At 43.9% G+C, this 13152-nt stretch overlaps 1 protein-coding gene across 4 annotated transcripts in view; it reads right to left on the reverse strand.

Moving 5' to 3' along the window:
* Window positions 1–13152, reverse strand: part of LOC132395248 (coiled-coil domain-containing protein 102A-like) — a 464661-nt gene that overhangs the window by 393199 nt on the left and 58310 nt on the right. For all 4 annotated transcript variants that reach the window (XR_009512553.1, XM_059971586.1, XM_059971567.1 and 1 more), the window contains exon 4: window positions 6370–6478. Coding sequence is in view for 3 of the 4 variants with exons in the window: in XM_059971586.1 (XP_059827569.1) it covers window positions 6370–6478 (109 nt within the window). In the remaining variant the exon portion in view is untranslated. The remainder of the gene's footprint in view (window positions 1–6369; window positions 6479–13152) is intronic.

Below are 13152 nucleotides of genomic sequence, written 5' to 3' on the forward strand. Positions count from 1 at the left end.
AGTCACATAGATTGATTCATGTCTTGGGATCTAGGCATTACTGGAAAGGCTTGTATTTAGTGCCCATCACTGACGGCCCTTGAGAAGAAGGTGGTAGGTGGTAGCCATTTAATTGGCTCTTCATTCAAACCTGGAATATTGAGACAGTGAAGATACATACATCAGGATGCTCTTCATTGACCGCAGTTCTGCATTCAATGCTATCATCCCCTCAGAACTAATTAATAAGATTCAAGACCTAGGCCTCATATCTTTTTATGCAACTAGATCCTTGATGTCCACACTTGCAGACCTCAGTCAGTTCGGATTGGTAACAACATCTCCTCCACAATCTCCATCGGCACAGGTGCACAACAGGACGTGTGCTTAGTCCCCTGCTCGACTCGCTTTACACTTATGACTGTGAGGCTAAGCACAGCTCCAATGCCACATTCTAGCATGCCGACACCGAATCAAAGGTGGTGACCAATCAGCACATCGGAGGAAGATTGAAAATATGGTTCAATAGTTAAATAACAACAACCTCTCACTCAATGTCAGCAAGACCAAGGAACTGATTATAGACTTCAGGAGGAAGAAACCGGAGGGTCAGAGGTGGGGAGGGTAAGCAACAATAAATTCCTCTGAGTTATTATTTCAGAGGATCTGTCCTGGGTTCAGCACATTAAGTACAACAATGAAAAAAAGTGCTCCAAGAACGGTGTTTACAAAGATTCAGCTGACACCTAAAACTCTGAGAAATTTCTATAGGTTTTTAATGGACAGCATACTGACCGACTGCATCACAGCCTGTCACGAACGCCTCTGAATGGAAAATTCTACAAAATATAGTGGATACGGCCCAGTTCATCACAGGTAAAGCCTACCCACCATCTACACAGAGTGTTGTCACAGGAAATCCGCATCCATCATCAAGGACCCCACCACCCAGGTCACACACACTTCTCACTGCTGCCGCCAGGAAGAAGGTACAGGAGCCTCAGGACTCACATCACCAGGTTCGGGAACAGTTATTACTCCTCAACCACCAGGCTCTCGAATCAAAGGGGATAACTTCACTCACCTTCATTTGCCCCATCATTGAAATGCTGCCACACCCTATGTACTCACTTCCAAGGACTCTTCATCTCATGGTCTGGATATTTATGGCTTAATTATTTCTTGTTAACGTTTCTTTTGATTTTGGAGTCTCATTCTTGCACGCAGATGACTAGAATATAAAAGCAAGGATGTGATGCTGAGGTTTTATAAGGTATTGGTCAGACTGCACTTGGAGTATTGTGAGCAGCTTTCGACCTCTTACCTAAGAAAAGATGAGCTGGCATTGCAGAGGGTCCAGAAGAGGTTCACAGGAATGAAAGGGTTAGCATATGAAGAGCATTTTATTGCTCTGGGCCTATACTCGCTGGAGTTTAGAATAATGAAGGGAGATCTCATTGAAACCCATCGAATACTGAAAGCCCTAGAGAGGGTGTGGACAGAACATTTCCAATTGTGGGGGAGTCTAGGACCAGGGGGCACAGCCTCAGAATACAAGAACAGCCCTTTAGAATGGAGATGAGGAGGAATTTTAGCTGAAGGGTCTTGAATCTGTGGAATTCATTGCCATAAGCAGCATTGGAGGTCAAGTCATTGGAATATTTAAAGCAGAGGTTAATATTCCCTTTATTAGTAAGGGAGTCAAGGGTCACGGGAGAAGTCAGAAGAATGGTATTGAGAGGAATAATAAATCAGCCATCAGAGCTGACTCAAAGAGCCAAATGGTCTAATTCTGCTCCTATGCCTAATGATGTTATGGTCTCCCAGCTGAGCTCCTCTGGTGTGGTTCAGACAATGGGAATGTTATTTCAGTATGCTGGTCTGCTCGACCACACTCCCTGGATTCTCTAGTGTACACGTGCCTGGATTACACATTACACTCTGATCCAGGACACTGACAGGTAACACACCACCATTTACCATCAGGACAACCGATTGGATGACGAGCACTACCCTGCACAAGCTGCAAGATATGATCACACACAAGCTGCACACGTAGGAAGTTGAATTTCAGATTAAACCTCCACGGATGCAAAGACCAAGGAGTATCAACCTTATTCACAGTTTACATGTACTGGGAATTTGCTGTGGTGTGGTGGCAAAACATGCAATAAAACAAACAACATTCAACAATTACAAGAAATATATATAAAAGCTTGGAGGTTAAAGTACAGATATGGAATTAAATGTGCATAGATACCAGCATGCATTTACAATATAAACAGCATTTTTTTAAAAATGGGTTTAAAGTGTTTACAGTTACCGAGGGAGCGGTGGGGGTGGGTAAACTAGAATGGTTGACCAGCTTAACCGTATGGGTGATGAAACTTTTAAGATGGCGTGAAGCTTTGTTTTAATAGCCCTATGGCACTTTCTAGAAAGGAGCTTTTTGAAACGATGGTTTGCAGGGTGGGTAAGTGCCCACAATGATTTTACTTGCCTCCTTCTTTCTCCTGGGCACATACCACGTCCTGCAGTGATAGTAGACTGTGGCCAGGGGTACTTACAGCTGACCTGACAGTTCACTATAGTCTTTGTATATTGCATTATATCTCCAAGTTCACTCATGACATTTGTACGATGATAGAGATCTGAGGGCATCCTGCGCCATGGGAAATGTACAAACCTGGTATACTGCATATTTGTGGTACCGGCCTTTGGTGCACGTAGGACAATGAGTTGTACTGAGTAATATGGAACGTAGGGGGATGTCTGTGGTTTTTCTTATTCAACATTTGCTGCTTGTATCAACAGTCTTAGAAATATGTGTCATGCACAGTTCATGGCCATTATGGCCTTCACGGTTACTGACAAAGCTCTGAATGTAATAATGATCACAGTATGCCACATTTTTCAGTGCAGAGCTTCCTACTGCCCTGCAGACATCTGAAGTACATCAGGAGATTTTTCTCCTGAAGTCCCTTGTTGGACAGCGCTGCCAGCTGAGGGCCCCCTCTGACCACCGCTGCTCCTTCAGCTTCTGATACCAAATTCTTTCAATATTCCAAAGATAGATAGATAGATAGATACTTTATTCATCCCCAAGGGGAAATTCAACATTTTTCCAGTGTCCCATACACTTATTGTAGCAAAACTAATTACATACAGTATTTAACTCAGTATAAATATGATATGCATCTAAAATCACCCTCCCAAAAAGCATTAATAAATAGCTTTTAAAAAGTTCTTAAATAGTTTACTAAAGTGCATTGAGTGGTAACTTAAGCTCAGTCCTAACCCCGGCACTTAACATGTCTTGCCCCTGGTAGAGCCGAATGGTGATGGGGAGTAATGATCTCTTCATCCTGTCTGAGGAGCATTGCATTGACAGCAACCTGCCGCTGAAGCTGCTTCTCTGTCTCTGGATGGTGCTGTGCAGAGGATGTTCAGGGTTTTCCATGATTGACCGTAGCCTACTCAGCGCCCTCTGCTCTGCCACCGATGTCATACTCTCCAGTTCTGTGCCCACGACAGAGCCCGCCTTCCTTACCAGCTTATTAAGACGTGAGGCGTCCCTCTTCTTAATGCTGCCTCCCCAGCACGCCACCACAAAGAAGAGGGCGCTCTCCACAACTGACCGATAGAACATCTTCAGCATCTCACTACAAACATTGAATGACACCCAATACTTTATAGTAATGGTGACCTCTTTTCCCACAGAAACTGCACTCCCTGAAGGTGTCACCATGAGTTACCAAAGGGCAGCATGGTAGGGTAGCAGTTAATGCATCACTTCCCCGCGCCAGCAATCAGATAGATAAATAGATAGATACTTTATTGATCCCAGAGGAAATTACAGTGTCACAGTAAGATTACAAGTGCACAGATATACAAATGTTTGAAGAGAAGTAAGAATGAATAAGAAATATAAGTTACCTCAAACAGTCTAACAGGAGGAGGTCATCACTCCCCCGGCTATAGGTTGACTCATTATAGAGCCTAATGGCCAAGGTTAAGAATGAGCTCATATAGCGCTCTTTGGAGCAGTGCAATTGTCTATTACTAAAAGTGCTCTTCTGTTCTGCCAAGGTGGCATGCAGACAGTGAGAAACACCATCCAGAATTGCAACAATTTTTGTAACAGTCCTTTGTTCTACCACAGTCTTCAGTGTGTCCGGTTTGACTCCTATAACGGTGCCAGCCTTTCTAATCCATTTATTGAACCTGTTGGCATCACTTGTGTTGATGCCACTGTCTCTGCACAACAATGCATAGAAGATTGTACTGGTGATAAGAGACTAGTAGAACATGTGAAGGAAAGGCCTGCAGACTCCAAAGGACCTCAGTCTCCTCAGGAAGTAGAGGCAACTCTGGCCCTTCTTGTACACAGCCTCTGTGTTACCGCCATTCACCGATCAGTAGCACTTTATTACCAGTATGTGAACCATACCAGAATTAATTGCAGTTCAGTGCCAAGCATAAACACAGGACAATACCATAACAGACAACACAACAGCGACCGACAGTTTACAAGACAGTAGTGTAAACTGCCATGAGTAATCAACAATTAGAATGATGACATGTATAAATGTTAATGAACAAACTTAAATAAATATGAACACACACAATAATTACCAACAGAACAACGAGAACAGGAAAGACCATTTAACAGATGTTGTGCCGGGAGTCGGGTATAACAGCTGAGTGAGTTTTGTTGAGATGCTGGATAGCTACAGGAAATAAGCTTCGGAGTTGACATGTAATCCTGGTGTTGATGGGTTTGCACTGTCTCACTGATGACAATTCGGTGAATAGGTGATTGCTACAGTGGATGGAGTCAGCAGTAACCTTTTCAGCTCTTTTCTTCGCTCTGGCAGTAAACAGGTCTTTTAATGTCAGTAACTGAAAGCCAATGACCTTCTCCAATGAGAAGACAACTCCCAGCAGTCTGGAGAAGGCAGCGGGAAACCAAACGGCACATTTTCCCTGTAAGTTTCTTCCGGGTGCTCCAGTTTCCTCCCACATTCCAAAGACATATGGCTAACACAGAAACACAGAAAACCTACTACACAACACAGGCCCTTCAGCCCACAATGTTATGCTGAACATGTACTTACTTTAGAAATTACCGAGGATTACCCATAGCCCTCTATTTTTCTGAGTGTGTACTTATCCAGGAGTCTCTTAAAAGACCCTGTTGTATCCACCTCCACCACCTTCACTGGCAGCCCATTCCACGCACTCACCACTCTCTGCATAAAAACTTACCCTTGACATCTCCTCTGTACCTACTTCCAAGCAGCTTAAAACTGTGCCCTCTCATGCTAGCCACTTCAGCCCTGGGAAAAAGCCTCTGACTATCCACATGATCAATGCCTCTCATCATCTTGTACACCTAAAGGCTAGAGTTAGCGTTAGTGAGCTGCGAGCACCAAGAGTGGGGCAGCACTGCGACTTGTCAATACAAACCTCTCAAATTTGATTTGATGCAAACGAGACATTACACTGTATGTTTTGATGTGCATGACAAATAAAGCTGATCCTTCTTTCTTTTGTATGTCAGCCTTTATGCAGAAGTACATGAAAAATGCATCACCAGATGCCTGTACAAAGCACACAGGTTCTAGGTTAGAAAATAGGTAAAGCTACACAATTGCAGCAAATGATGCACTGACCTTAATGTTCAATGTGGTATAAAACGTGGCTCAGTCCCACAGCAAAATTACACTTCAGTGTTGGTAACACAATCTACGTACAAGTCCTGCAGTGATGATAGACTGCAGCCGATGATCTTTACAGCTGACCTGACAGCTCACTGTCATTTTCGTAAATTACATCTCAGAGTTCACACATAGTATTCGTAATAAAATATACAGTCAGTGGCCACTTAATTAAGTTCAGAGGGTAACTAAAAGTGATCACTGAGTGTATTTTTAAACAGAGCAGAACAAAACCTTACTTTTATCCTCAAACATCAGTCAGAAATTAATTAGCTTATTATCCAATTTTTATTTCTTTAGAGATACAGTGTGGAACAGGCCCTTCCAGCTAATGAACAGCACCACCCATCAGCCCACCAGTTTAACGCTAGCCTGATCACAGGACAATTAACCTACTTGTCTTTGGGCTGTGAGATGAAACCAGAGCACCCGGTGCAAACCCATGTGGTCATGGGGAGGGCAAACAAACTCTTCGCTGGCAGAACTGAATTCCGAACTCCGACACCCCGAGCTGTAACAGCTATGCCACCGTGACGCCCTAGTTTTGCCCCATAATTTCTTGAGACACATTTCTTTGCCAGACTCCCAGGCAGTTAAAGAGAACAATAAAATGGCCAATATCCAGTAAATGGTCTAAGCGAACATTCGCTGCCCTCTTATAGTATCACACCTGTTTAAGGACCTCCTGCTTTGATTTGCTCACGTCTTCGTATTTGATCTTCCACTGAGATAAATCAGCTTCTAGTCTTTCAATCTGCCTTCCAAGCGCAGCTTTGTCCCTGTGTGGAAAAAAGGTTTAAAAAGAATTTTATAGTTCAATAATTGAAGTGCAGCCAACAATAATTATGTAATATGAATACTTATGTCTCTACATGCCCAAATTTTATATTAGTTGTTTATATTTTATGTAAACAACTAATAAATTATTACTTAAATCTTATTTTCAATACGCAATTTTGAAACAAAGTCAGAAGAGGCTACACATGCTGGAACTGGAATTAAAAAACAGAAGCTGGAAGAACTGTGGATTAAGCAGCATCTAAGATCCAAAATTTCAACTTAAATCTTCTTCTTCAATGGAGAACACAAAATGCTGGAGGAGCTCAGCAGGTCCAGCAAAATCTATGGAAGGGAATGAAGAGTTAACATTTTGGGCCAAGACCCTGCATCAGGATTGGAAAGGAAGGGGAAAAGGCCAGAATAAGGAGGTGAGGGGGAAGGGAAGGAGGACGAGCTGGAAGGTGATAGGTGAAACCAGGTGGGGGGAAGAGGTAAGAAGCTGGGAGGTGATAGGTGAAAAATGTAAAGGATTGTAGAAGGAATCTTAGAAGTGAAGAGAGTGGACCATGGGAGAAAAGGCAGGAAGTGGGGCACCAGAGAATTGGTGGGTGGCTCAGGGAAAGGGAGGAGATAAGTGGAGAGTCAGAATGGGAATAAAAGGCGGCGGGTGGGGGGGGGGGGGGAGAGAGAAACTACTAGAAGTCAGAGAAATCAATGCTCATGCCATCAGGTTGGAGGCTACCCAGACAGAATATGAGGTGTTGCTCCTCCAACTTGAGAGTGGCCTCATCGTGGCAGTACAGAAGAACACAGACTGACGTGTTGGAGTGGGAATGGGAAGTAGAATTAAACAGGAAATGTCACCTGTTGTGGCAGATGGAGCAAAGGTGCTTGGGTTATGTGTATTGCTCAGGATTCCAGTATCAGCAGGATCTCTCGTGTTTCTTCCACGGACACTGCTCTTCTACCACCCAGATTTTATTACCATTTAGAAATATTCCTTTAGCAATCAGTATCTGCCAAGGTTTCAAATAATGAATATGCTTCTAACAGTCCATTCTGAAGAGCTGGATAAAATAATTGTCATTATGTGTTCCTCCTTCATAGTTTCAGGAAGCCCCAAAGCACTTCACAGTAAATTAAATCACCTGAAACAGGACCTGCCTGAGAAACCGATCACACAGTTCTTTCAAAGGGATTTCATGGGTACAATGTTCCTCTGAGGTATTCGATCTTTCACATAAAAGAGCTCAAATCAATTATTCTCTAAGAATAGCAAATGAGTAGAGTACAGGGGGGTCCAGGTGTTGCAGATGAAACTTCACCAGGTACAGGTACAGGTAGCTAAAAACGCAAGTGGCATGATGGGGTTCAGGATACAGAAATAAGGAAATATAGAATTGTACAGAGTTTCGGTGAGGTCACACCTACAGTACTATGTATAGATCTGGAACTCTTACTTATAAAAGGATAACCTAGCTTTGGTGTAAGTCCATAAGAGATTCACAAAGCTGTTGGTGGTGGCCTTTTACAGATTCAGTACATTACAGATTGACATTAGTCCATAATAGCTTCACGAAGCTGTCGATGGTGGTCCATTACAAGTTGGTGGCAGTTCATTACAGATTCCGTCAATTACAGATTGATGCCAGTCTATTACAGATACACATAGCTGTTGATGGTGGTCCATTACAGATTCTGTCAATTACAGATTGATGCCAGTCCATTACAGATTCATAAAGCTGTCCACAATCCTTCCATAGAGATTAAAGTGTTTCCAATCACAAATGGTTGTCGATAGAATTTCTCGATTCTTTGAAGTGCCACCACAAATTCTGGCACCATGACCACAATGTTCAGCAAAACAACAGAGACATAACAGAACATACCAAATAACAAAGCAATGAAGCAAACCAAGATCAATTCATCCCTCCCACACACATACACATTCCCTTCACTGCTGGAGAAGTCATCTTCTTCGGCGACCAGCCTCCAACAGACTCATCCATTTGCAGATATCGAACTTCGACTCCCCCAGCAGACTTGAAGAGATTTGCAGATCTGGAGCTCCAGCCATCAGGCCTCGATTTCTGGACCTCTAGTCAAAGTCCAGGCCTCGATTTCTGGACCTCTAGTCAAAGTCCAGGCCTCGATTTCTGGACCTCTAGTCAAAGTCCAGGCCTCGATTTCTGGACCTCTAGTCAAAGTCCAGGCCTCGATTTCTGGACCTCTAGTCAAAGTCCGGGCTTCGATCGGGACTTCTGATCGACCTGCGTGCTTCCATCTGGACTTCTAATCTTGCAAAGCCCTGCACAGTACTGGTGTTCCCGGAGCAAAGAATCATCCAAGTTGCCCGTGGGGTGGCCGGTGATGGACATGCCAGGATGAGTGACGTAGACAGTCAGCACGAGAACTTGAGGCTCAGGGCTGCACCCAAACCAGCATGCAGACTACAAACCATGACCAGGAAATGGCAGCATCCATTGTGTTTTGGTCTGATTGTCTCTCCTCACCAGCAACTGGATATGATGAAAATTCCTCTCTCCCGCTCCCCTCCACTGTACAGCTCTGCAGACCCCAGAATTACCTCTGCGGTGATAACCAGCCACTGAACTCACGCAGCCAAACAAGGAAAGGGGGCAAATCACAAACAAGAGAAAATCTGCAGAAGCTGTAAATCCAAGCAACACACAAAAAATGCTGGGGAACTCAGAAGGCCAGGCAGCATCTATGGAAAAGAGTAAACAGCCCACTCTTTGGGCCGAGACCCTTCATCAGGACCAATACTGCTTCAGTTACAGCCCATCAGATCTCACAATATTGAGGAGATTTGTTATGTCAACAAAGAGTCCACCAAATTCCTACAGATGTATCATGGAGAGCACTCTATCTGGTACGGAGGGGCCACTTAACCGAATCAGAAAACTATGCAGAGAGTTGTAAACTCAGCCAGCTCTATCACGGGAACTAGGCTCCCTACTATCAAGGACCTCTTCAAAAGACGATGCCTCAGAAAGGTGGTATCCATCATAAAGGACCCTCCCCCCCCCACCACCCTCTTCTCATTACTACTGTTAGAGAGGAGGTACAGGTGCCTAAAGATACATACTTTTTAGGCACAGCTTCTTCCCCTCTGCCATCAGATTTCTGAATGGACAATGAACTCATGAACACTACCTCACTATTTTTGCTCTCCTTTGCACTAATTATTGAATTTAAGATTTTAATATACAGTATACACTTTATCAGGTAAACTTGTACTCCTGCTCGTTAATGCAAACATCTAATCAACCAATCATGTGACAGCAACTCAGTTCATAAAAGCATGCAGATGTGACCAACAGGTTCAGTTGTTGCTCAGACCAAACATTGGAATGGGGAAGAAATGTGATCCAAGTGACTTTGACCGGGAATGACTGTTGGTTCTAGTGGAGATGGTTCGAATACCTCAAAATCTGCTGATCCGGTGTTTTTTTACATGCAACAGTTTCTGGAATTTACAGAGAATGGTGCGAAAAATACCCAGTGAGCAGCAGATCTGGGGACAAAAAACACCTCGTTAATAAGAGAGCTCAGAGGAGAATGGACAGACTGGTTCAAGCTGATAGGAAGGTGACAGTAACTCAAATAACCACGCTTTAACAACAGTGGTGTACAGAAGGACAGCTCTGAATGTACAACACGTTGAACCTTGAAGCTGATAGGCTACAGCAACAGAAGACCATGAACGTACACTCAGTGGCCACTTTATTAGGTGATGGAGGTACTGGGTGTGGGTACTGAGTGTATATTTCTTCATGTGTTTTTACGTAATGCACTGTAGTGCTGCTGCAAAGCAGATTTCATAACCTATGTCAGTGATATTAAACCTGACTCTAATCCAACATCAGATGAGGGGGCACACACCAGTCCTCAGAGGGAGCAGCAGTGGAAGGAGTGAGGAACTTAAAAGTTCCTGGGGATCTAATCTGGACCCAACCTATTGATGCAGCTGCAAAGAAGGAATGACAGCGGCTATATTTCATGAGGAACTTGAGATTTGGTTTGTCGCCAAAAGCACTCGCAAATTTCTACAGATGTACCATGGAGAACACTCTAACTGGCTGCATCAGCTTCTGGTATTGGGGGCGGAGGGGTTGGATAGCTACTGCACAGGATCGCAATAAGCTGCAGAGAGTTGTAAACTTAGTCAGCTCCAACATGCACACTAGCCCCCATAGTATCCACAACATCTTCAGTGAGCAACACCTCAAAAAGGCAGCAACCTTCATTAAGGACCCCCATCACCCAGGACATGACCTCTCCTCATTGCTACCATCAGGAAGGAGGTTCAGGAGCCTGAAACACACACTCAACGATTCAGGAACAGCTTCTTCCCCTCTGCCATCCGATTTCTAAATGGACATTGAACTGATGAGCATTACCTCCCTACTTTTTTATTTCTGTTTTTGCACCACTTATTTAACTATTTACTGTATACAGTCTATATATACCAGCTCTAATCCCGTTTTTTCTGTATTATTACGTATTGCTTTGTACTGCAGCTGCGAAGACGACAACTTTCAACACACAGGTCAGTGACAGCCAGCCTGACTCTGCCCCAACATGAGGGAGCCCATTCTACCTGACTGGAGTGATGCACCTGGGGCAGCCACCACCGGGGTTTCCAGAAACAGAGCACACTCACCACATCTCGGCATACAATTGCTGTGGGTAGCATGTCCAATAACAATAATTACCCCTTTAAGCACTGCCTCCGCCAGCATTCTCATTCCTGAGGATGCAGCCCGACTGCAGGGCAAGTGAGCAGATCCACAGTAACGTTCCTTAATACCATCTGAAATGAATCAGCTCTGTCGATACAGCTAGACTGAAACACAATCAGGAATAAAATCAGCCGGACCATCCAACATGGACTCAAGCAAGCTACTTGTTTCAATATTTGACATTCAAGATTCAAGCCTGCTTACTGTCATTCTTCAGAACACAAGTGTAAAGGAGAACAAGATGATTATTACTCCAGATCTGATGCAGCATAAAAAAACACAATAAGCATAAAGAACGTAATAAACAACACATGAAATATTAGCTTATATCCATAGACTGTATGTACATAAAGTGATGCTCGGCACAGGAGTATCTGTACATAGGGTGACTCTGCAGGAAATGATAAAGGAGTGGTGGTGAGGTGGGTCTTATTGCAATTTATGGAATGTTTATCTACTGCACTGTACTGCTGCCACAAAAACAGACATCCCACCCTGCAAAAACTCACTTCAGGGAGGTAGCACCACCACTGCCACCACCCCCCCCCACCCCCTGCAGCCCCATATCCCTCCCTCCCCGCCCCCCAACCCCCGGTCGCCCTCCAAGGGTGAATGTAATTCTTTGTTTAGTGATTTTGTAAACCAAGTTGGGTATATGCTGAAAATGTGACATTAAAATATGCACTTATATTATCATGGAGTTGTTTTTTTTATATTCTATTACAACTTTAAGCAAGTCAACAGGGAGTTTGGCCTCATCATGTAGGACATCAATAGTGTAGTTCCTGAGCAGCTAGCCAGATAGTTTAAATAACGTTAGCTATGTCAATGAACGAATGACACCTGTTAAACTCATCTCAACGTGTCTTTTACATTTAACCCACCATGGGCAACAGAAAAGTCACTGTTGCAAACAGTGCAGTGAGCAACACTGTCATTATTTTTGAGGTCGACTGTAAAGCCCGCCCACAGAGAAAACTGATTGGTCTCTCTTCGTGCCAAGTAGACCTATCAGGATGCTCCCTTTCGCTCTCGCTCTTCCTCTCCCTCTCAAAAAAATTAATTTCCAGGATATTGTACATAATTTGCGGGCATCAGGGAGCTGCTATCAATATGCAGGAGATCCCCGGAACTTTCAGGGAAGGTGGGATGTCTGCAAAAATGTCACAGCATATGTCAGGACAACCTCTCACTCAACGTTAGCAAGACCAAGAAACTAAGTGTAGACTTCAGGAGAGGGAAACCAGACGCCTCTCTTCTGGGCGGCTGTAAACAGGTGACACCAAGGCTCGAGGCCTAGTCCTCCCTATGACTGAGGCCTCGCAGCTCCCACACCATGCGCCAATAAATCATTGAATTGAACTTGCAGCTCTCTACATTAACAATGTCCAACAGCATCTTGTGAGACTTTCAAATCTAAACTCAATAGTTATTTCAACACACTATGTGACTAGGGATTTGGCAAGCTTTGTCGGGCCAATGGCCTGTTCTTGTCAAAAACTTTCTAATGTTCTAAAGAAAAGCAACTAAGACGATCACTTGCCATTAGATTGAACACTTCTTTTGCGCATGGATGTCTTCGACACCTCTCTGATGTGGGCAGCAGCGTGATCCCCACCAAATCCAGCCCCTTCAGTTTCTCCGTCAATGAGCTGCTCACTAAAAGTTTGTTTAAAAAGGACAATAACACCTTTTGTTGACCCCGTAGAAGTTGCTGTGTTCGAACGTACCACCAGCTGACCAAAAGGTAACAGTCCTGCCACATCTACCACTGTAAATGGTGGTAACTAAACAAACAGTTAACAGCATGACTGAGACCCCACAATAATACAAGAGCCCAGTTTATCAAAACCAAAGGGAAGCATTTGGAACCATCTTCAGTGAGAAGAGCCAAGTGGATTGTCTAC

The sequence above is a fragment of the Hypanus sabinus genome, chromosome 1 (assembly GCF_030144855.1).
Source record: "Hypanus sabinus isolate sHypSab1 chromosome 1, sHypSab1.hap1, whole genome shotgun sequence".
Lineage (NCBI taxonomy): Eukaryota > Metazoa > Chordata > Chondrichthyes > Myliobatiformes > Dasyatidae > Hypanus > Hypanus sabinus.